General features: G+C 36.8%; 2 protein-coding genes across 3 annotated transcripts; both read left to right on the top strand.

The window, feature by feature from the left end:
* The first annotated feature begins 1,948 nt into the window (after positions 1-1,948).
* On the top strand, positions 1,949-18,425 carry LOC107790413 (phospholipase D zeta 1). Of its 2 annotated transcripts, none has more exons than XM_016612342.2 (20): positions 1,949-2,396; positions 3,201-3,302; positions 3,445-3,560; positions 3,648-3,805; positions 5,274-5,444; positions 6,484-6,657; positions 6,854-7,096; positions 7,216-7,332; positions 7,963-8,102; positions 8,206-8,355; positions 10,023-10,179; positions 10,259-10,780; positions 13,012-13,122; positions 14,364-14,510; positions 14,588-14,785; positions 16,260-16,361; positions 16,881-17,012; positions 17,094-17,159; positions 17,352-17,413; positions 17,500-18,425. In XM_016612342.2, the coding sequence occupies exons 3-20, from the start codon at positions 3,500-3,502 to the stop codon at positions 17,747-17,749; spliced, it is 2,961 nt and encodes a 986-aa protein (XP_016467828.1). In that variant the 5' UTR covers positions 1,949-2,396; positions 3,201-3,302; positions 3,445-3,499; the 3' UTR covers positions 17,750-18,425. The 2 variants fall into 2 exon arrangements, with proteins under 2 accessions (XP_016467828.1, XP_016467827.1); XM_016612341.2 differs by having other exon boundaries at positions 1,983-2,396; positions 3,664-3,805.
* Positions 18,426-20,889: 2,464 nt separating this feature from the next.
* LOC107790408 (CST complex subunit TEN1-like) lies at positions 20,890-23,593 on the top strand. Its single transcript, XM_016612332.2, has 4 exons — positions 20,890-21,045; positions 21,711-21,851; positions 22,524-22,674; positions 23,275-23,593. The coding sequence occupies exons 2-4, from the start codon at positions 21,754-21,756 to the stop codon at positions 23,383-23,385; spliced, it is 360 nt and encodes a 119-aa protein (XP_016467818.1). The 5' UTR covers positions 20,890-21,045; positions 21,711-21,753; the 3' UTR covers positions 23,386-23,593.
* The last annotated feature ends 713 nt before the right edge of the window (positions 23,594-24,306 follow it).

The following is a 24,306-nucleotide window of genomic DNA, read 5'->3' as shown; positions in this document are numbered from 1 at the left end:
TTAACTTCTCTCTAAAAATATAGGTTTTTGCCTTCAAAATGAGCCCCAAAGGCTATTTATCAAAATGGGGTCTGGTTATAAAAATCAGAAAATGGACCCTCCGATCTCAACTCTGCGGTCGCACAATGGACCACATAACATGTATGTGGTTCACACAATGGACCGCGAAACTAATGCCCAGAACTGGGCTGCACTGGTTAGGTCTGCGACCATTCTGCGGTCCGCAGACCACTTTTGCGGTTCGCATGATGATTTTGCGGTCGCAGAATTGACCGCTAAATCACATTTTGCTAGTCTTGGGGAATTTTGTCATAACTTCTTGTAGGAGTGTCCAAATGACAAACGGTTTAAAGCGTTAAAAACTAGACTCAAAGAGCTTTAATTTGATAGGTAGATCACCTCCTAAGTCGCTATAATTTAGTAGCAGCATACGTTTGAAGTAGGATCTTATGCGTATTGAGACATCCTTTCCACTTAATGTATCCAACTTGTTCCACACAAATTCTTGCCATTCACAAAACTCCTTAGTATGTTCCAACACACCTTAAACATATATTTTCATTTTAAAATAATGTGGTTCTATCCCATGGGTCTCCTTTAATACTCGAACTCGTTATTCCCAAATATCGTTGGTGCACTTTAAAATCTTAAATCATTAGAAAATTTTAGCGGGGCCTTACACCGTGATTACCTCGAGAACCGGCGAAAATATTGCTAAATCGTGGAGTAACACATGTTCAGGGTATTAAATGCGGAGAAACATGCGTCTAATCAAGCATTAGAAACTTTTCAGAAGGGTTCATAAAATTTTCCACCAAGAAAGGAATCTTACCAACCTCCCGATGACACAAAGATGTGCCACCGGAAAGCAGGGGGACTATCGAGTGGAAACCGGAAGACGGAAGACGAAGCGAGTGGAAACCAAGACCGACGACAACAGCTCCGGTTGGCATCCGGCAGACCCCGAAGGGAATATTGTTAACGAGGCAAAACGAATATTTGCCACTAGATGACATTCAATGAAGAATATGTATATAATTCATTACAGAGAATTTTGGCATTCATAACTTGCCGTTACATATTCATCAATGACCCTCATTATTGTCTTTTAAGAGGGGCTTGATCCTAGGACCTTGTTCCCTAAGTTTAGCTATAAATAGTGAATTCAACAGCCATTGTAAGGGAGGAAATTTCTGACAAACTTATGCTACACATTATTCAAGCTAAATAATACTTTGTTTTCTGTCTATCAATATTCTTATTATTGTATTCGGAAGCCTTGCTCCCGGAGCCAAGTTGTCTGCTATCTTATCTCGATTTCGACGCTAAGTATTACATTTTATTTAATTTATTTATCATTTTGGGATCAAATCGATTCGCTTGTCTATATAAACCACGCTATAAACTCAACTGTACCGTTTTACGGGTAACAATCCTATGTATAACTAATAGATAAAAAAATTATGGTATTAGCAATACCAAGGCTATTATTGCATGCGTTAACATGGTTAAAGACAAATTGTCCTTAAAGTCCATTGAAGCTAAAAAATATGAAGGGCACTTTTGTCAACAACTAATTTTCTTAAAAATTACTTATGCAATACATTTTAATCTTTAATATACTACAACAAGCAGTGAATAAGAAATAATCTCTTCATAACTAATGCTTGCGTTAATAATCCATGCATTACGAATCTTTGCATTACAATACACCTTATTCAATTCTTATACACCCTACCGAACCAACTGTAAGAGTATAATCTATCTGGCGGATTAATAGAGCACTATGCCAAGCTGTCTTTGCACTTGGCAGTACGTAATAGTTGGCACACCTTAATTAACTAATTAATTATTGTTGATGACTAATCATCAATTTTCTAGATTAACCAATAAATTAATTCCTCAGACCGGATATAATTCGGACTATCCAAAGTCAAAAAGAAAAAATAAATTAAAAAACAAAGAAAAATTGACCCATTGTTGTGTTGCTTTTCTTCTTCAACTTCTTTGAATGAATCAAAAACCAATGCCGTTTCTCAGCTTCTATCTTCTCTCTCTCTAGAATTCAACAACTCTCCTTTCTTCTCCAAAATTCTCTCTCTAGATCCCCAATCATACATATATATTGCGATATTTAATCAATGACGTCGACGGAGCAGTTGATGATGGGAGACGGCGGCGGAGGAGGAGGAGGACCGCGGTACGTGCAGATGCAATCGGAGCCGGAGCCATCAACATTATCGTCGTTTTACTCGTTTCATCAGGATAGTAGCCATGAATCAACTCGAATTTTCGATGAATTGCCTTCGGCTACGATCATTCAGGTCTCTCGTCCTGACGCCGGCGACATCAGCCCCATGCTTCTCACTTATACCATTGAAGTCCATTACAAACAGGCACTAATCTATTCTTCACTCGATTTTACTTCGCCTTAGCTTAATTTCAAATCATTTTGATTCGCGATTTTGTTAGAATTCCCTCAGATTTGTTAGATAATAATTGTAGGCAGTCAATTCCGAAATCTGTTTATTTTTGGATAAGTAGCATTATTTTGGACGCATAATTGGACGATAACATTACCTTATAATTGGACGATAACATTAAATGTGGATTTTTTGCTAAAGAAAGAAGCTGAAAAGAATTTCGGATATCTAATGAATCGTTGAGTTTTTGTTAGGTGATCATTTGGGCAGGTCGTTTCTGTGTTAATTTAGGCTGTCAAACATCAATTTTAGTCTTGATTAAACTAAAAGATGTATCTTTGAGGTCAGAAGGGCAAAAGTTTTGTATACCAAAGTTTATTATGAGTAAACATAGAATGGATATAGAGTACTCATATAGCTGACTCCAACTCGTTCGGGTTTGAGGCCTTGTTGTTGTTCTCAGTGAAAAGGGTTTGCATTTGCTACTAGAAATTGTTGGAGCTAAATAATTTTGATATCTGATTTCCCTTACATTATGTATTCTGAGTGATAAATGACATGAAAGGAGTAACTCACTAAGTCTAACATTGAAGAGTAGAAGGTTGTTAAAAACATTTGTTATTTGGAGCTCAAAGAGCAATTTCTTACTTAGTAGTTGTTTTGTAATGGCCTTGATATCCTTCCGGAGAGACCTTATTCCCCGAAATATTTGTCCTCTATCTCTTTCAGTTGAGGCATTTCGTCTAACAGTGTTATGTTTTTTTTTTCTTCCTGTAGTTCAAGTGGCAATTGGTGAAGAAAGCGTCACATGTATTTTATTTACATTTTGCATTAAAGAAGCGTGCATTCATTGAGGAGATTCATGAGAAGCAAGAGCAGGTATATTTGTCTTTTTCAGTGAAATATTGTTGGTTCCACATTATATAGTCGCTTGTAGATCTGATAGCAGCGCAGTTCTGATTTGAGAGCTGTTGCTATGGTGGACTTTTCATGACATTCTGACTGACACATTCTTTTAAAGGTCAAAGAATGGCTCCAAAACTTGGGGATAGGAGATCATACAACTGCAATTCAAGATGAGGATGAACCTGATGATGAGGCTAGTCCTCTACGTGCTGAGGAAAGTTTCAAAAACAGGTGATTCTTCATCTAAAACCACTTCTCATGATAAAAGGGGAGCATTAAGTACATCAGTTCCTGTTATAATAGTTATCGTTCTTACAGGTGGTTTTTTGTTCAGAGATGTTCCATCAAGTGCTGCTTTGCCAATAATTCGGCCAACCCTGGGAAGGCAACACTCAATGTCAGATCGAGCAAAAACTGCTATGCAGGGTTATTTGAATCACTTTCTTGGAAACATAGATATTGTCAATTCCCAGGAGGTATCCTTAAGTGGTTTTTCTCTTGCTTTCCTTTGCTTTGTTTTTTTTTAACTTGAAGAATCCTCAAATCTTTTTTCTCCGCCTTAATCATAAGTAGAGGACACCGGATGTTTCTTAGTACTAACTTTTACTCGGCCTCGCTCTACTGAGGTCTCCCGTTAATGACATTTAGCCTTAGTGCCTAGTTCCGTGATGTCTAATCTTGCTGGACCTTCCTCTACTTCTCAAGATGTCTTTCCCTGAGTAGACTCTTTTATTTCTAATGTTTCAAGGTGGTAAGTGTATTGCCCTGCTTACAGGATGTTTTTCTGTTTACATAATTGATTTCCATGAAATAATCTTCAAGATGTATTTAAAGGACTTGCTTCCTTTATTTGTGAAAATGCATGAGAAAGAACCTCACTGACATTACCATCTAACCAATGTCTAACAGAACCTCGTTGCTCCGGTCCTTTTTGTATAGTCCGTTTGGAATTTAGATGGTTCCAGTAAAGCGACGCAAATCCTCAAGACCATAGGAACGGCATTCTCATTCGCGTCGGACAATACCAAAAAAAGTTGTTCATCATGTATATTTGTAGTAAATAAGAGTTAACATATTTTAGTTGAGGTTCCGTGTGTGCTCCTCCATCAAGAAGTGCCATGTATGCCTGTAAAAGATTACGAATCTTATTTTCAAGTTCCCAATGTTTTAGCTACCTGATAAGGTTAGTGGTTGATATTCAATCTGGAAGTTTCACTTCTAGGGAGAATATTTTCACTCTTCTAAGGGTAATAACTAAAAAGGAAAGCCCAAACTTAGGATCTTTGAACTGGTAGTTTAACACTTATATTCTCTCTATGCACTTATTTTCCTCCCCCCACCGCCACGCACCCAAAAAAAAATCTGCCTTCTCTATGCAATGAACAGATGAATGCCCTCCACATAAATGAATCAATGACTTCTTATCTAAGCGCAATGGAAAAAAGAAAGAAATAAAGTGGTGACTAAAAATGATTTTAGAGGATTCAGTTGGGTCATAACCAAATTCCTTGGTCATTATTGCAGTATCAGAAGTCACATCAACCAAATGCTCTTCGCCATCTTTGTGATATATGACATATCTCTTTTCGTGCTATTAGCCGGCAGTCGCAGTAGGGAATTGTGGATAATTCTAATTGAAATAACATTTCTCGGCAGTGTCAACATCAAGAGTCATAGCCTTAGTTTTCTAGATTCTCATCTCTTTTGACCATCTTGCAGGATTTCAACATTATATCTCTTCCTGTATGTTGAAATATATTCTAACATATACTTGTTAATTTACCTTGGTTTTGTACTTGAAGATGCCTCAGCAGCTGTATTTTTAGTCATTGTGTTATGCTACACACACTCTTTCCCCAAATTATATTGATGTCAAGTGTGATAGAAAAAAGTTACATGTATAGACACTTGACAATACCTTATTTCACTGGAGTTAAATTGCAGGTGTGCAGGTTTCTGGAAGTTTCTAAATTATCCTTTTCTCCTGAGTATGGTCCTAAGCTGAAAGAAGACTATATTATGGTGAAGCACTTACCAAAAATTCAAAGACACGATGATAGTCAGAAATGTTGTTCATGTCAGTGGTTCGGCTGCTGTAAAGACAATTGGCAGAAGGTAGCCTTACTTTTTGGTTCATACTGGTTGCAAGATGGTTACACGTATCTATTCAGCCTCACAGCTGTCAATTTGTCGGTTAATCTCCTACTTGCAAAAAGAACTTAGAAGGCACTATAATCTACAGTGAAAATTGAGAGTTCACGTATTTTTCTGATATATATATTTTTTAATAATAAATATTTTCTAGATTTTACTTTTTTTTTATCGCAGGGGTGTCTGAAGCACTATTTTGTCGTGGAGCATGAAAGCTTCAAATTTCTTTGGAGCTGTCTACTGATTTGTATATCAGTTAGCGTTAATGACTAAAATAGAGATGATTCCGCAATAGTAGCCTTCACTTTCTCTAGAGTAATGGTTCTGAGACTCACGATTTGTAAAATCATTGATGAGGCAACTTTCTTGAAAATTGTAAGAGGAATTTTTAGGAAATCTCTAGTTTGATTTTGTGCTTGGTTTTGAAACAACACTGAAATTAGCTGCCTTCTTTAGGCCTGAGGTTTTGCAAGTAGAGTATATTTGTTTACTCTATAAATGAAGTTCTTGTTCTGTCATTATTGACACAATTCTTTTCGTTTGTGCCCCTCTCATGTTATCTTTGAACTCTGGGCATGATGTAAGGGACTGGTGGACGGGCTGAGGTAATTGATTTTGACATCTAGTTTTGGGCAATTTCCATTAGCTGGAAAAAGACTAGTGCAGTTCGATACTCTCTCTTTCAGCCTCGTGTATTTTGCTTGTTTGTGTGATCTGAATTTTTCTCTTCTTATGCTGGTGACGCTTTATGTATGCATTTCTACTGTTAGTGGGGGTGTTTTTCTGGATCTTTCTTTTCCAACATTTTACAATGCCTTATAGAGCTTCGAAATGACATATGACATTGTGTCATATCTGAATCCTGGCAAGTTCTATGTATGGCTTAGGATTTGGGCCTTATTCTTATCTTCTAGTAATGTTTTCAGGTCCTCTAGGGCATGGAGTAAATGTCTTAAACTTTGATGGAAATATCCTGTTTGATTCTTGGTTGGATTCTTTTCAGGTGTGGGCTGTATTAAAACCTGGATTCCTGGCTTTCCTCAAAGATCCGTCTGACCCCGAGCCGTTAGATATAATAGTTTTTGATGTATTACCAGCTTCCGATGGAAATGGAGAGGGTCGCGTTTCGTTAGCAAAAGAAATAAAGGATGGAAACCCTTTACGTCACTATTTTAGGGTAAGCAGCTTCTGAAACTATGGTGTTTTTTTTTTATAAAAATAAACTGATATTTTGAAGAATACTACTCTAAATTCTGTAGGGTGGCAATTCAGCCAATTCCTCTAGAGGCATTGAGATCTTGTATTTAGTAACTTCTACTAGTTAAAGATGCTTGGGATGCCACCTTGTGTATTAAAGCATAAGTTTTTCTCAGGTGTCTTGTGGTACAAGGTGTATCAAACTGAGGACTAAGAGCAATGCAAAGGTTAAAGACTGGGTAGTAGCAATTAACGATGCAGGGCTTAGGCCACCTGAGGGTTGGTGTCATCCGCACCGTTTTGGTTCTTATGCTCCTCCTAGGGGCTTGACAGAGGATGGCAGTCAGGCTCAGTGGTTTGTTGATGGTGAATCAGCTTTTGAAGCCATAGCGTTGGCTATTGAAGAAGCAAAGTCAGAGGTCTGCGTTTATGTCTGAATTTGTTACAGAGGTCACTTTTATCTAAGTGTTCAAAGTAAGAAAGGATTTGGGTGATTCCTTGTTTTGACAGATCTTTGGGTGATTCCTTGTTTTGACAGATCTTTATGTGTGGCTGGTGGCTGTGCCCAGAACTTTATATGCGACGTCCCTTTCACCCTAATGCACCCTCCCGGCTTGATGCTTTACTGGAAGCCAAAGCAAAACAAGGAGTTCAGGTTGGTGGTGAAAGCTTGTGTAAATGATTCATTAGGTTCTGATTTATTAGTATGTAATATGAAAATGGGGAGGATTTATTATCTTTGGTTTTGCTCTTTTGACTTATCTTTCTTAATCTATAATAAAGGTGACGTGCTTTTAACGAGAAAGGTTCTACCACTCTAGTATGAGAAATTTTAACATGCAAATCAAAGTTTTCTTTTCGGTTATAAAAATATTGATGTGTCCGTGTGAATGTACTAATTATAACTAGCATCTCATTCTGCTAATGTATCAGTCCTGCCAGAATTCAACTTTTGGAATGATTTATTTATGGCTGGTACCTCATGATGTACCAGTTCTTTTGCTAACCCCTTTTTTGGGGTTTGGGGGGGGGGGGGGGGGAGTTGGAGAACAGTTGATTCATTTCCAAGTTCCATAGGTTTAGGTAAATAGTCTGTCAAACCTGCATCAGCTCGAATTTCTAAGCACAAATATTTTGTGGTAGTCGTTGCATATCACTTGATTGAGGTCTGTATTTTCCCAAAGTTAGGTGTTACTTCTTATTTTCTTGTCTGTTTTCCATGTGATGTCGTTCTTTCTTCATATTATAGAAGTCTAAAACGCTTTTACTTCATTTACTGATGCAGATTTACATCCTTCTATACAAAGAGGTTGCTATTGCTTTAAAAATCAACAGTGTGTATAGCAAGAGAAAGCTGTTAGGCATCCATGAGAATGTCAGGGTGCTTCGTTATCCAGATCATTTTTCAAGTGGTGTGTATCTATGGTATGTGTTTCCTAAACGTACTTATTGCCTTATTTTTGTTATTCTTATTGGCAATTTTGGCTAATCTTTATTTACAGCTAATGGTTATGTATGGTACATATAGGTCCCATCATGAAAAAATTGTCATTGTTGACAATCAGATTTGCTTTATCGGAGGACTGGACCTGTGCTTTGGCCGTTATGATTCATCTGAACACAAAGTGGGTGATTGTCCACCTCTTATATGGCCTGGAAAAGACTATTACAATCCAAGGTGTTCTTCCGCACTAACTTGTCAAGAAAAGTGCATTTTTGCATATTATTTGGAACTAGTCACTCTGCTTTGAAATGTCATAGATAGTCAAATGCGGAACTCCGAGCAATGTCTAAATCCCATTTTAGTTTTTAAGGAAAAGTATACTCCATCCGTTTCAATTTATGTGAACCTATTTTCTTTTTAGTCCGTGCCAAAAAGAATGACCCCTTTCCTTATTTGGAAACAATTTACCTTTATGCAATGATTTATAGCCACACAAAATATATGTGCCTCATTTTACACCATAAGTTCCAAAGTCTTCTCTCTTCCCAGTCAAATAGGTTCACATAAATTGAAATAGAGGTAAACTTTCTCGAGAATATTTGTTTATTTTCAGGTGCACATAATTAAGAGATTATTGTATAGAAATTCTAACATACTTGTAGCTCAAGTATCAGCTTAGGGAAAATGGTGAAATACTCTGTACTACTGACAGCAGTACAATATAATCCATTTGGTACTCCCTCCGTGCAGATAACCCGTCAGTCTGCTGTCTTTTTTTGCTTTAGACATAGAGAACTGAGGTGTGACTTTTAAAGCTGTGTTATCAACAATAGAAAGAGATTGTTATGTGAGAAAATAACAGAAGGGAAGGGAAGAGAATAAATAGCTAACTTGATGAAAAAGGAATGCAAGACGAAACTCTACATAAATGTGAGATAGATTTCACATCTTATATTCATTCAATGAGGAGTGATTCGGCACTAGCTCTAACACACCAATTTCCTGATATTCTGACACCACTCTCTATAAACTTAAGTTGGGGAAAGGAAACCATCTTGTGTCTTCTTATTTTGAAGAACTCAACAAGAAGAAAGAAGAATAAACTCATTGGAAGATTGCGTTAATTTTGTCCTTTAATGCCTGAAAAAAAAGTTTTGATCACCCGAAATTCTCTTGAAAAGTTGGTAGGAACAATGATCTTATGCACAGCATCCATTGGACTGGTCTTTGAGAAGAGGCATAAGGCATTATGCCGTGAGAAAGGTTAAGAAAGAGGCAAGAGTAGTAAAACTATAAAAGGAGAGAGAATATTGGCCGGGTAAGTGACATAAGGCCGCTTGCCAGTCGGCTGAAGTTACTTAAAGCTCTATATGATCATGGAGGTTCCAATACCATTTGACAAAAATGAGAGGACAATAAAAAGAACATGATTGGAATACAAGATACACCTACAAGTAGGTATGAGATACGTTCACACGTTATATTAATTTGAGGGACTAACTTAACACTAACCTCTACTTTCTAACATTTTAAGACACTAACACTTCATATTCTAACAGCTTCTATTTAAAGGCTTGAAGCTGCATTTGAAATAACAACTTCAGTCACTCTAAACAAATAAATGGGAAGTTACTATCAAGGATATACTGGGCATAAGTTTGCTTAATTCATTTCCGGCCCAAGTTATACTGCTCTATGATAGGTGATGAAAGCCATGCGGTTGGTTGGTTCTTTTAGATGAATGCTTTTCCCATTTCAAAAAGCTAGTACATGAGTTCCTCTTATTCATTCTTCACACCTTTTCCTTTGAGAACCAATGTGAAAATTGATCATCTTTGTAGTCCTGCTCTAAGAAATTACTTCTGCTTGAACACTAGTTGCTCATGTAATACAACATTCAGGGAATCTGAACCAAATTCCTGGGAAGATACCATGAAGGATGAATTGGATCGGAATAAATATCCACGCATGCCATGGCATGATGTCCATTGCGCCCTCTGGGGACCGCCATGCCGTGATGTTGCTCGACACTTTGTTCAGCGCTGGAATTATGCGAAGGTTCATATTTGTTGTAAGCATATTTTTTTTTCTTGGTTGTGATTGTATTATCATGTAGACTTTTCCTGCAATTCCTCAGAGGAACAAAGCTCCACGTGAGCAAGCAATTCCACTGCTTATGCCTCAGCACCACATGGTTATTCCTCATTACATGGGAATGAGCGATGAGATGGACAATGGAAGTAATGGTGTTGCTCTTCCTCGTAAAAAAATCAAGAGACATGATTCATTTTCTTCAGGGTCATCTTCCCAAGACATTCCTTTGCTTATGCCTCAGGAAGCTGAAGGGGGTGAAAGTTTTAAGGAAGAGCTAAAAATAAATGGCTTCCATACAGGGAATGATTTTCATGATCAGCGGAGCAGGTCTAGCAGAATCCCTTTCTCTTTCCGGAGGACCCGAGTAGAACCTCTAGTTCCAGATTTACCAATGAAAGGATTTGTGGATGATTTGGACCAAAATCTGGAGCTATCTTCAAATTTGGTGCAGCCTGGCATGAAGAAGTCGGACAAAGATTGGTGGGAAACACAGGAGAGAGGTGATCAAGTTGTTTCCCTTGAAGAAAGTGGGCAAGTTGGTCCTCGTGTTTCATGTCGTTGCCAGGTGAGTTATAATCCGCCCATGCCTACATATCTATGGATGTCAATTTTTTCAGTTTCTCCAAGCTTCTACTTCTTTGTTTGTCTTTGCTATATTTTCTGGTGTAATGAACCATCTGTATGTGTTGGCGTGAAATTAATTTAAATGGAGAACATAGTCAATGGGGATATATACAGCCAAGCCCAACATGTTTGAGATTGAGGTGTAGTTATTGTTGAATGAACCATCTGTATGTCTGCTGTTTAATCAGCTAATTCTAAAACTGCCAATAAAATTGGTTTTGGAAATTGATTGTTTAATATGCTGGAAGAGGAATCTCATGAATTTTCCTTTCTAAAAAAAAAAAAAGGAATCTCATGAATTTTCTGTTTTAGAAAATTCTCCATATATTTTTAGTTGACTTTAAGAATTTCATGCTGGCATGCCTGCTAGCTTTAAACTGTTTAAACTGAGGAAATGCTGTTTTAGAGTCCTTACTAGTATTGCGTGCATCTGTTGGTAGGCTTTATTATTAAACCTTTGTTCAGGAACTAGGAAAAAGGAAGGGAAACTAAAAGGATAGAAAAGGAGATAAGTTATTTTCTTTTCTTTGTTTGGTTTTGGTGGAAAACAAGAAAAGAGAGGAAAAAACTTCCACCTTTCTTTCTCATGAATTTAAATTTGTTGGTCCCAGTGGACAATGATGTCTTCCCTTTATTTTCTTTCTTCATTATCTGTTCAAACCAAACAAGTTAAAAGGGAAATTTTTTACACCTTTCCTTCTTTTCTATTCCTTTTTTCTAGCTTCAGGAAACACACAAGAGAGGTTGAGAGGATTCTTGTAATTGTCAAGTGAAAACAATGGGTTTCTAGTCCAGTGGGTTTACACCTTTCAGCTTTCCCAAGTACACAATCCGAAGTGTCTTTTGTAACTCAGTTGCTGATGATTTATATCAACTGAGAATGTAGGAAAGTCCAAGTGTGGATTCTTCTTGGGAGAGACTTTTGAGTGGTAGAAACACATCTCCGGAGCCTAAGTTTAGTCTCCGGAACCTAAGTTTTGTCGACCTATAGAAAGATATAATGGAACTGTTGGCCCTGGGGCTTTGGTCTAGTGGGTAAGAAGTAAGAACACAACGCTTGATATATGGGTTAGACGCACGTCATGGGCTTTGGTCTAGTGCTTTACTGGCTCGCTGCCGGTTATCAAAGGCAAAAGATGTAATGGAATTGTTGAAGTTTTGATGTCATAAAATACCTATTACTGGCCTATTAAATGCTGGGGGTCGACTATTGATGGAGATGGAATAGGTATTTCCTCCACTTTACCAGGTCCAACTTCTTATAATATCTAATTGTATAGATACAAAAAAGATTTTGGTCAATGTTAATTGTCATTAGAAATGAATGAATGAACATTGTTTTAGACTTAGAGAAAAGGCTTCATTCCATGGTTTAAATTAGGATATTCGGTAGAGATGGTAGATCTATTCTCTTCTTTTCCCGTGTGAACACAGTTATACAACCATACAGGGTTACACATAGAATTAGAAGGTTAGACGAAATCAAATTCTTATGCAAGTAACAGAATAATTGACGACATTCTGACCAAATAAATGGTGCAGTGATAAGAATGTGAAGTGCTCTGGAATCATAACCTAAAAAGGTTAGTGAAAAAGTAAATAAGCGACAAAAGATGTGATGATGCCAGCTGAGTGGTGACAGGCTTGAGTCACCTATCTCTATCCGCAGCTCCATCTGCATACCTAGCTGCATCCTTGTTGAGCATCTTTCTCTTTTCTGGTTGCTAAAAAGCAGATGAAATTGGAACATCTCATGTTAAAGAGTTTTCATGGGTGCCTGTGCTCATATACCGTCATGTGCGGCTACTATACACTGCTTGATATAGAATAACGTGCCTATGTAGATACCGTAACAGTTAAGTTTCTTCTGTCCTTAATCTTTTCTTGAATTTTTGTAACATCTTCACTGAAACAATAAATTTTCTGCAAGTTCACTTTATGCGCTTCTAGATGTGATGTTTTATTCTTTGTATAAGTAATCTCTCCAAGTCTTTGTGGTTAAAAATATAATTGAGCCATAGCAGATGGTTTTTTTAAGGATTGTAGTTCGCTTCAGTAATGCATATCGAATATCCAGTTGTTGGTTTGAATCCCTTTATAATTGCATGTGATGGTTTTATGTTAGATGGGGTCTTTGATTTGTCATACAGTTAATAAGGTATTTGCTTTCAGGTTATAAGGAGTGTCAGTCAATGGTCAGCTGGAACAAGTCAAATTGAAGAAAGCATACACAATGCTTACTGCTCCCTTATCGAAAAGGCTGAACATTTTGTTTACATAGAGGTATGGTTCTCGTTGATGAAACCGTCATATTAGCTGGTGCCCATTGGCTGAATTAGGATGTGCAGTTTGTTTTTTCCTTAGAATACTCTACTCCTTGCGTGCAGATTGTTGTTTGGCACTGCTGCCACTTCTCCCTCCCAACTTGTTCTTAAGAAGGATACTGTCTTGGTCTTTAGTTATAAAGTAGCAGGAGTGGTTTTGCTTGAACATTCTTTTCCTCTAGCCAACAACATAAGTTGTTTCTGTTCTGATATTATGCAAACATGAATTTGGTGTCTTTGCTGGAAATCTTCTCAAAGTTGTATTGATTTAATAGTTAATGCACTGCAAATTTATTATATTATTGACTCTATGCATGAATCCAAACTTCTCTTTCTGCTTGTTTTTTTTTGGTTTTAAGTTTTCTTTTTTTTGCCTGTGGGTGGAGGCTATAGTCAGTTGATGGTTTCTCATATTCCTCCGATATCTTGCTGCAGTCAAGCCTGGGATCTGTTCATTGAGAAACATTAAAGTTTGACATCTGTAATTATCTGATGGAAGTTCAAATCATGTTATTTTACCTTGAAAGCTTAAATTTTTTTAATGATTGTTTCGATAATATTTATCCACCTTAGGGACGATACAGTCTTGAGTTCACATGCTAATATCTTTATGACATGACTCTTGTTATGCCTTTTAGACTCTTAATCTGAGTAAAATTTTCCTGGATCAGTTGGTGACTACGTCCCATGTCCTTATGTGATCTAGTTGTAGTGCTTTTTTTTCCAGTTCTTTGCCCGATGTCATCATAATCAATTTCAGATTGTGATTGCAGGAGAAGTACATATTAGGACATAGCATTGTTTAGCAAGCCATATATGTAGGATTGGAAAATGTTTCTGTATGATTTAACACGTTATATTCTGTTAATTGGTACCGTGGACACATTCGATGGTTGAAATACCTTATAATCAGCTTTAAAGGTCTATTGACTACTTAATGCTTCAACTTGGAGAGTTACAATATGCTTTGAGTATGTGGAAGATGACTCAACTATCATATTCCTATAGTAGTAATGCTGAATTTTGAATAAGATATGCTGTTAGACCAACTATGAATTGCCTTAGAGTTGTGCTTTCTATTTCTTTCTCCTAATGATAAATTTTTATTTACGGGTAACTGTGAACAACCTTATTTTCTTTATTTACTGTTTTTGAGCAACCATTCAGTGTATCTGACACTGTATTATAAATTTGTTTCAGAATCAATTTTTCATTTCTGGTCTATCTGGGGATGAAATTATAAAAAATCGTGTTTTGGAAGCACTGTACAGGCGTATTATGCGAGCTTATAATGAAAAGAAGTCCTTCAGGGTTATCGTTGTGATACCGCTTCTTCCTGGATTCCAGGTAACAGTGCTAAATGACTGACCTACATTTTCCTTGTGGATGTTTATATTTTTCTACTAAGGATTAAATTACAACAGGGTGGTCTGGATGATAGTGGTGCTGCTTCAGTTAGAGCTATTATGCATTGGCAATATCGAACAATATGCAGGGGATCTAATTCGATACTGCATAATCTTAATGACCTCATGGGATCTAGAATGCATGACTATATATCATTTTATGGTCTCAGAGCTTATGGAAGACTCTTCGATGGTGGTCCTATTGCATCTAGCCAGGTATCCTTCCATCCATCCTCCTAGATTCTTAACACACTCCATGAATCGTGAACACTTCACTTTCCATATCCTGATAGTCACAGGACATCTTACTAGGAGTTTAGGCTGTTATGTCATCTGGTTTGTAAGTTATATCTTCTATGGTTGTGAAGTTTTTGTCGGCAATGTCAAAACGTATCGTACAACTGGGTGGTTATGTATGAGTTACACCTCTATTCTCATGTGTCTAGGCATCAGAACTGCTGCTTAGTGTTCTAGGGCTAAGGCTTGTACGATGTGCATCTATTCCTTTGCTAGGCCTTTTTTTGTGTGGAGTAAAGTGTTTCATTAAAAGAGGCTTCAAGGAGATGCAGAGATACAAGGAGTATAGTTACAGGGGACAATAGACAATAGATGAAAAAGAGTAGTAAGCCTCTATACAAAGTGTCAGTCTAGGATAAGAGAGCTAACAAAGTCCAAAAAGTGTCCAGTACTAATTACTGGGGACATCTTGGTCCAACAAAAAGGATTAAGCAAGCATTTAGCTTTGATAGGCCTTTTACAGTGGGTAAATCAAGAATGACAGTCTTCAAGACATATAGTTTTACTATTAGTAAAAAGATTGTCTTTGTTATGGAGAAGGGAAGGAACCCGGGGGGGGGGGGGCTGGGATGGCGAATCCAAGAGTCCTGCTTGAGACAATGTTTTGGCAGAGGTACCTCCAACCTGCTAAACAAGAAAATTTGTCTATAAGACTAGAACACTGCATAGGTCTTTAGGGTACTTTATTTAGGACACTTCACCAAAAGTCAATATTGTTTGCTGAACAGATCTGAGATCAGTTCAGGAGAAATCTTTTTGCCTGAAATGGCATCATGCTTTTACATTTTAGGCCCCCTTTTTAGCATGATTTCTTTAGGTAGTGATCTCCATAATGGTGCTTTCTGGAAAAGTACTACTCAAGTTTTGTATCACAACTTTGGTGTGTTTTTGCTTTTAGTAAAGTAATTTTTTCAAGCACTTCTATTTTCTAAAAAAAAAATAAAACTTACCTCAAACAGTGTTTTATATTTTACTTTTGATAGTGGGCAAACTGTCTTTTGAAACGGTATCTTTCAGCTTCCGTCAAAATGATTATTTTTAATCCAAATCTCTACGGATACAACTAGAAGATCAACGAACCCTGGGAAAAAGTGCATTGCCATTCCAAAAATGTTAGAACTCAAACACACCATACTTCCACACTAGGCCTTGGTCTACTCAACCTTAGCTGCATTTACTGGTTATTATGTAGTTCTTGTGCATAATCATGTTTGCAGTTGTTTCCTTGGCCTTTAAGAAGAGCTTATGTGATGTTAAAACCAAAGATCTGAACTTAAGATCATTAGTGATTTTGTCAGTCGGAATATAAAGTGATTAATTGTTTCCCCTTTTTCATTTAGCTTATGTGGGAATGTTCAGTTGATGGTGAACTTATGTCACTCTGTTTCTCCAGGTATATGTGCATAGCAAGATCATGATTGTCGATGACCATACAGCCTTGATTGGATCTGGAAATATAAATGACAGAAGCTTGCTTGGTTCAAGAGACTCTGAGGTATTGTTGCTCAGTCATTGATCCTAAAAGAAGAGAAACTCTTTTAAATGATTGGAGCCTTAAATAGTTGATAAAAGCATAGTGTCTAACTGAAACTGCCTGCATAATGTGGTTAATTTGCATATGCTGTGCATACCCCTGCTCTGTATATTTTCGCGATGGGTTGAAGAAAACTTTTTCCTTTTCTTGTTTGCTTAATGCCCGGTCTGAGTTTTACCTAATCTTTCAAGTTTCCTTTGAGCTGTTATATCTTCGTTTAAACTGTCATTTATCTGCTAAAGAATCTTCGAAGTCTTCTTAAAGACTCTATTGTGCATCATACATGTGGAAGACAGCCATAGCTATTCGTTCTTCTACCCACTCGTTGACAGTCTTACTGCTCTCACCTCTACATTATTTATAAGTCGCCTTAGCTCTCTGAAGTTGTATCTGGTGACAAGTTATGTTGTACTCATTGTATTGACTGCTATTACCCAACGTCTTCTTTAATGATCAGTAAGGATTGTGATTTTATTGCAGATTGGTGTACTTATCGAGGACAAAGAGTTTGTCAATTCATTCATGGGAGGCAAGCCTAGGAAGGCGGGGAAATTTGCATTAACTCTTCGCCTTTCTCTATGGTCTGAGCACCTTGGTCTTCGTACTGTTGAGGTGCTAAACTGTTGGCCAGTCTGAAGCTTTTTGTTCTAGGCTATTTGAAGTTTCAGCTGATTAATTGTATTGCCTTGCTAGGTTGGTCGAATTAAGGACCCGGTGATTGACTCAACGTACAAGGATATTTGGATTGCAACCGCTAAGGTATGTGTGGTAAAATGCTTCTTTGAATTTCATGATTGAAAAAAGAGTCTTTGTTTGCAATTAAAACAATTACCTAGTTTTAAAATCAAAGGAGTTATTATTTGCAAAACGAATTATTGACACTCGAAAACTTTACATGTGTGCTTTAACACGCCAACCTTTTCTGATACTTGAGCAATGTGTTATTGTCAGACAAATACAATGATATACCAGGATGTTTTTTCTTGCATACCCAACGATCTGATACATTCCAGGTATAGCTAGCTGCCATCATTTTCTCACCCCATTTACTCTCTTTTTCCTTTCCTTTTTGATCTCATATTCCTCTAATGTCATGCAGGGCTTCACTCCGACAATGCATGGCATTCTCGAAAGAAAAACTTGGTCACACGACTATTGATTTAGGAATAGCTCCAAGCAAACTAGAATCTTATCAGGATGGAGATATCGAGGGTATAGATCCCATGGAGAGATTAAAGTCTGTGAAAGGTCATCTTGTTTCCTTCCCTTTGGATTTTATGTGCAAAGAAGATTTAAGACCTGTGTTTAATGAAAGTGAGTACTATGCATCAGCTCAAGTTTTTCATTGAAGCTTCAACTTACGGACCATGAAAATGAGAATCATTATTAAGTGTTTCAATGGGCGATGCATCCTACAGAAAATTATAGTACTGTGTTCTGTATCGCAACATTGTACAAAAGCTGGGATACACTTGAGAGGATATTTGGTGAATTCTGGAGAAGGTGCAAAACATACTAAGATAAGCTTATGTATCTAGCTAACAAGGATAGAATTGTTGATACTGTGTTCATTAGGCCGATAGGGTCCCACTTCACAAGCTCAGATGTCAATGTGACTGTTGGATCGGACCCGTGATGCGTGGTTCATAGCCATGTGCTTTGAGTTACTAGCGCCACCCTTTCTCCACTGGATCTGTTCCATGTAGTAGCCAATTGTTTCAGTTTTGACCGGCATTTAGGATAGATAAGATCTCTATTGCCTCTTCTGTGAACAGTTTCTTCGATACATTCTCCACACTGCGCGTCGTGATTGGACACTACAGCAACTGGCTTCTGTTCACTTATATTCATGTAATTTACAGATATAATGCAGACTCTGCATTACTCTTCTATGAGCAATTTCTATTTATGAGTCCCAGTTTTGTTTTGGGAAGCACTTATAGGTTGTATAATCGATTATTAGGATCCAGAATTAAATGAACTATTACTATTCTTGCTCTTTAATTGTATAAATAAACTTATATTCATGCAGTGTAGAGAGATAATGCGGACTCTGCATTACTCTTCTCTGATCAATTTCTATTTATGAGTCCCGAGTTTAGGTAGAGGTAGTATAATCGATTCGTGTCAAGAATTAAATGACTATTACTATTCTTAGCTCTTTTAATTGTAAGGGTCATGGTTGTGTGGTATTCATATCTTCGTTTTGAATAGAACCTTGACTGATTTTGATATAACGCCATAGTTGCATCATCTTTCTTACTATTACTAAGTGTCTAACACTATAATTATCAGTTTATAAGTGCATTTAGGGGTCGTTTGGTAGGGTCTATAAGAATAGTACAGAATACAGTGTATTAGTAATGCAGAGATTAGTAATGCAGAGATTAATAATGCAAGCATTAGTTATGCAGATATTATTTCTTATAAACTGTTTGGTGTAGTGTATTAAAAATTATAATGCATTGCATAATTTTTAAGAAAAATAGTTGTTTACAAAAATGCCCTCCATATTCTCTAGCTTTAAGGGATTTTAAGGACAATTTTGTCTTTAACTATACTAATGCATTGCATTAATAGCCTTGGTATTACTAATGTCATGGTTTTCTATGCATTACTTAAACATAGGCTAATACCAAGTATTATGTATAACTAATGCAAGTATTAGTTATACATAGGTTAAAAAAATGTACCAAACAAGGTATTAGTAATGCACAAAGCTAATGCTTGCATTATTTTTTCTAATACCTCCTACCAAACGACCCTTAGCGTGTAAGCAATCCTTAATATCCCAGGCTGTAAGTGGTAGTAAAGTTTGTTATAGGTGTACAAGTTACTCATTAAAGAGATAAGTAGAGATATTACTGCCTGAGGTGCTGCACTTCCATATGCTCAACATCATAGCTTAATGAAAATAGCACATGCTAGTAAGAGGGAAAATGAGGTTTGATAGTTTAAATCATCATTATACTGTTAACAACAGCAATAAACAACCTTATTATGATTACACTTATTACCAATGTGCTTAAGTATTAGAACTCGAAATCTTAATTTCTTCGAAAGACAAATTATATATTGCATGGGTATGAAGTAGACATGAATAAATAGGTGTTAAGATTTAAATAACTGACATTAATTGAATAATTGTTAATTGAATTGTACACTTGACGTTTATGTCAAGCCACTTCTCAAACTTTGAACATTTAGGTACAGACTACTTAGCGACACCATTATTGTTAACTACAATATAGTCAAACGTTTTCAGTGTTTGTATGATTAAAAATAAAAGTTAACGTTTAATTAAAACTAGAAATTAAATGAATTTGTACACTAGAAATCATTTATACAATTTTTAATATGTACATTGATTATTCCTTTTTTGGGATGAAAAAATATTTTAATCGATTATAACTTTAACTAAAATCACGAGACATAGACTATCACATAACGCTAATCTAATGGATGACATTGTGAATCCTTTTTATGCATCCAGTTTAACGCTAGGAGAGGTAGTTTTAAGTACCTTGAGTCTATTATTCAGGGGAATGGAGATATTGATGAAGATGTCACACATCGTATTGGGGCGGGATGGATGAAATGGAGACTCGCTTCCGGTGTTTTGTGTGACAAGAAGGTACCACCGAAACTTAAGGGTAAGTTCTACAGAGTGGTGGTCAGACCAACGATGTTGTATGGAGCTGAGTGTTGGCCAGTCAAGATCGCTCATGTCCAGAAGATGAAGGTAGCAGAGATGAGGATGTTGAGATGGATGTGCAGGCACACCAGGTTAGATATGATTAGAAATGAGGCTATTCACGATAAGGTGGGTGTGGCCTCTATTGAGGATAAGATGCGGGAAGCGCGGTTTTAAGTGGTTTGGTCATGTGAGGAGGAGGAGCACAAACGCCTCGGTGAGGAGGTGTGAGAGGTTGACATTGGAGGGCCTACAGAGAGGTAGAGGTAGGCCAAAGAAGAGGTGGGGAGAGGTGATTAGGCAAGACATGGCGCAACTTCAGCTGACCGAGGTTGATAGGAAGGTATGGATGTCGAGGATTAGGGTAGTAGAGTAGGTAGTCTAGAGTGTTCATAAAAGTAGTATTGATACACAGTCTCGCTTTCTGTTGTTGGTAGTATAGGTTTTTATGACTAACCGTTGTTTTCTTTTATTGTTGATTACCTTACTATCTTGTTATTTTTATTCTGCTTTTATATGGCTTTTTGGTACTGTCCTTTCGTGTCTATATTTTTATTAATGTGATGCTTATGCTTTCCTGAGCCGATGGTCTATTGGAAACAACATTTGTATCCTCACAAGATATGGGTAAGGTCTGCGTACACACTACCCTCCCCAGACCTCACAGCGTGGGATAATACTGAGTATGTTTTGTTGTTGTTGTTTCACGCTGATAGGGGTTTAAGAGATGGCTTATACGTATTTCATGAGCGACTAAACAAGGAAATGAACAATGCATAAAATGCATGGGTGACTTCCAACAGTGAAGAAAACTATTGGGGGAGAATTGTAAACACACGTTTTTCTATAAGTAGAAGACGAAACAAAACCCGTATCGAAGGTTGCCCGACGCCGAAGCTACCATCTTTTTACATCTCTGCAGTCGACACACACACACACACACAGAGTGAGGTTAGCCATTTTTATACCAACTCTTCTTTACTTTCGAAAATAGTTGTCAAGATTGCATTTTCCAGCCTTTTTGGAAGTGAAATATAATTGCAAAATTGATTCCCATCTAACCCCATTTTGTTTTATCTTGTTAGAGTCTTTTTTTAGTTTTTGTTTATTTTATTTTTAAATTTTTTGCTATCTCGGTGAACTTTATTGCTCCTACTTCTCCTGATAATGCGTTGAAACAGCGATTTGGGATGAAAAAGAATGGCTTACCAAATGCTTTGGATACTTAGAATTGGCCCTCAGTCACATTGCTTAATTGAAATATGCTATTAGAGTTACATTGAGGCATAAACTAGTTTATGATTGATAACCATTTTGCTATTATGTCATCGTTATTCTTATTGTTTTACGGACTGTGATTTTGATGAGAATATTAGTTTATGATGATTTTAGTATGATATTATTGAGGGTTGACTACCTAGAGTTATATGATTATACCTACTCAGTGTCAGTCGCGGAGCCAATAATTCTGAGTAGGGGATTCAGAAAAGTCAAAAATGTCATACGCAGTATAACTTTCTGACGAAGGGAGAAATGTGCCTATAGGAAAACGAAAATGGGGTAGTTCAAAGATGAAATCGTTCTTATATGTTCATCATACATGATGCAATTTGTAGGAACGAACAGGAGCTTGAATATCCTTTCTTCCGGTTGCTTTTAATGGCGACAGTAGCTTCTGGTGCTTTGGTTACTTTGGAAGAGCTGGTTCCATCTTCGCCATACTTTAAACACGGGGTCTCTCTTCGCGTTACTGGAAAGTGGGTAATCAGTCTTCGATATCAATGATGATACTTATCTCATTTCTAGCACTTATTTATCTACCTTGCCTTTCCTGAAATTTCTGATTTTTACCTGCTATAGTCTTTAATTGATCTGCCAATCTATCTTTTTGCTGAAATTATATCTAATTCTCCCCTAAACATTATGAGTGAGTGACAATTTTGTCAAACACGAGTGAAGCTCTTTTGAGTAGCTTCTGCTCAATTTAGCCCCATTGGTTTAGTCAGTCTGGAGAGAATCTTACCTTCTATTTTCCTGTTAATTGAATATTTGCTGCTTTATCTAGCTTAAATGGAGTGACATAGTCCGTGAGGATTCATATAGTTGACCCCAACTTGCTTGGTATTGAGGTGTAGTTGTTGTATCCTTTCTACAGTAGTCCAGTGAAAAGTTCCAGTAGGTCCTTGTGGGATCAAAAGGGTCGCCTTTAGTTCGTCCATCTAGGGTGCTGCTTGTCAATAACAAGCTCAGCGAACTAATATGTAATTTAACCCCGTCCCAGCTTCACTTATCCCTTAAAATTGTTCTTACCTATACCAAGGAGGTGAAGCATCATAGTGCGGTTTTTGTGAGTTATTCAGGAACTTACTTTTCTAACATAAGGAAGTTAATTGATACTCAAGGCTTGCTATTCTTTATTTTCCTTCTAGGCTACAAGACTATAATGTGGGGACTGCTGTTGCTGTGATTGTTGATAGGAATGCGTCATTAGAAATTGACACACGGCACTTGAATCTCAATCTTCGCGTTGGTTCCATCTTCCAATTTATTGGAGAACTGCATCTTGAACCCGGTCATGAGGTATGAAAACCTGAATATTCATTTCGTGGCACAAGCGGCTTTAAGTTTCTTACAGTCTCTTTTATCTTAATATTACTCCCATTCTAATATCTAGTTATTACCCACTTCCTATCCCAGGAAAAAGAACACAAAATGTGAGGTAAATGGTGACTCATCTTTGTGAAGCTCTGAGAAAACACTGGTTCTGTTAAGCCGAAATTATAGAATGAGACATGACAATTAGATCTCTATGTCACTGCTTGTTCTAGTAGTGTCTATTTGCATAAGCTGATTATTTTGTTATCTTTGCCTTCAAACCGTTAGAACAACAACAACAACAACAACCTAGTATAATCCCACTAGTGGGGTCTGGGGAGGGTAGTGTGTACGCAGACCTTACTCCTACCATGAGGTAGAGAGGTTGTTTCCAATAGACCCTCGGCATCCTTCCCTCCAAGAACTCCCCACCTTGCTCTTGGGGTGACTCGAACTCACAACCTCTTGGTTGGAGGTGAAGGTTGCTTACCATCAGAGCAACCCCTCTTGTCTCTGAAGGTTGCCTTCAAACCGTTAGAAGAGCATCAGATATCGGAATTTCAGCACATTGATTTCTGATTTCAGGCCATTCTAAAGGCACGAGTTGGACGAAATGTAGATGGAATGGATCTCAATCTCTATCGTCAGTCTCTGCAGCTTTTGAGAGACTTTCAAGCTGGGCAGTTGAATAGCTGAAGGATTTATTATTATTGATAATAATCTTCCAAAAGTAAGGCTTCAGAATGTGGAGAATGACTCTTACACCTTTATTTTCCTTCATTTCATTTCATGTTTGTTTTTATTTCACTGATTTTTTGTAATTAAACAATATTTAGAGGTTGATCATATTGTTAGCAAACTGCATAATGATTATTAATTGATCAATTCAAATTATATATTTTTATTTTGTGTTTTCATATAATTAATATTCTATAGTGGTAAAGTTAATTAATATGTTTTTAACTTAAGTAATAAAATTTTGATATGAGAAACTGGAGTAATTGAACACATTGCAAGCTGACAAATACTTGAGCTTTAAAACTCAATAATGATAGTTTTTACATATTTGTTACTTTAATATATAAAATTTATTATGATAAATTTATTTTAATATCAATCGCGCATCGCGCGAGTACTAATTTAATAATAATGTCTATGTGCTATTGGTTGAAAGAACGATATAAAATAAGGAGTTGAAATATTGTGAAGGAAATGATCTTTGCCCAAATGTGAGGAAATTAACTGAAAATATATTCTAAACAACTGAAAATTTTCAAAAAAAAAATAAAAAATTATTGGAAAAATATTTTCCTGATACTAAACACATTTTTTAATATAGTTAAGCCACATATTCTTAGGTTTTCCTACTTTCTTCTCATCTATCTCATTTATTTCATAACAATTTGACCCCATACATCGGATGCAAATAAGTTTTTAGCAAAAAATGGTCGAATCCAAGACCATGCATATTGTAGGTGCTAAAGCTTTTCTTCTTTTACTTGTCTTTTTCTTGATTTAATTTTCTTAAATTTTAGGGTCCTGATACTTAAAAACTATCAATCCGTATATTGATGTTTTAAGTAGTGTGAAGAGCAAGTAGAAAATTGATTTTATAAT

The sequence above is a fragment of the Nicotiana tabacum genome, chromosome 14, assembly GCF_000715075.1.
Source record: "Nicotiana tabacum cultivar K326 chromosome 14, ASM71507v2, whole genome shotgun sequence".
Lineage (NCBI taxonomy): Eukaryota > Viridiplantae > Streptophyta > Magnoliopsida > Solanales > Solanaceae > Nicotiana > Nicotiana tabacum.
The sequence above is the reverse complement of the archived record's forward strand: the minus strand, read 5'-3'. Positions and strand labels throughout refer to the sequence as shown.

Bases quoted from the DNA above. Each gene is read 5' to 3' on its own strand.
- LOC107790408 (XM_016612332.2), top strand. From the start codon at position 21,754: ATGGCGACAGTAGCTTCTGGTGCTTTGGTTACTTTGGAAGAGCTGGTT. The intron at 21,852-22,523 runs GTGGGTAATCAG...TTTTCCTTCTAG, and splicing joins TCTCTTCGCGTTACTGGAAA to GCTACAAGACTATAATGTGG. The intron at 22,675-23,274 runs GTATGAAAACCT...TTCTGATTTCAG, and splicing joins ATCTTGAACCCGGTCATGAG to GCCATTCTAAAGGCACGAGT.
- LOC107790413 (XM_016612341.2), top strand. From the start codon at position 2,142: ATGACGTCGACGGAGCAGTTGATGATGGGAGACGGCGGCGGAGGAGGA. The intron at 3,303-3,444 runs GTATATTTGTCT...ATTCTTTTAAAG, and splicing joins TTCATGAGAAGCAAGAGCAG to GTCAAAGAATGGCTCCAAAA. The intron at 6,658-6,853 runs GTAAGCAGCTTC...AGTTTTTCTCAG, and splicing joins CTTTACGTCACTATTTTAGG to GTGTCTTGTGGTACAAGGTG.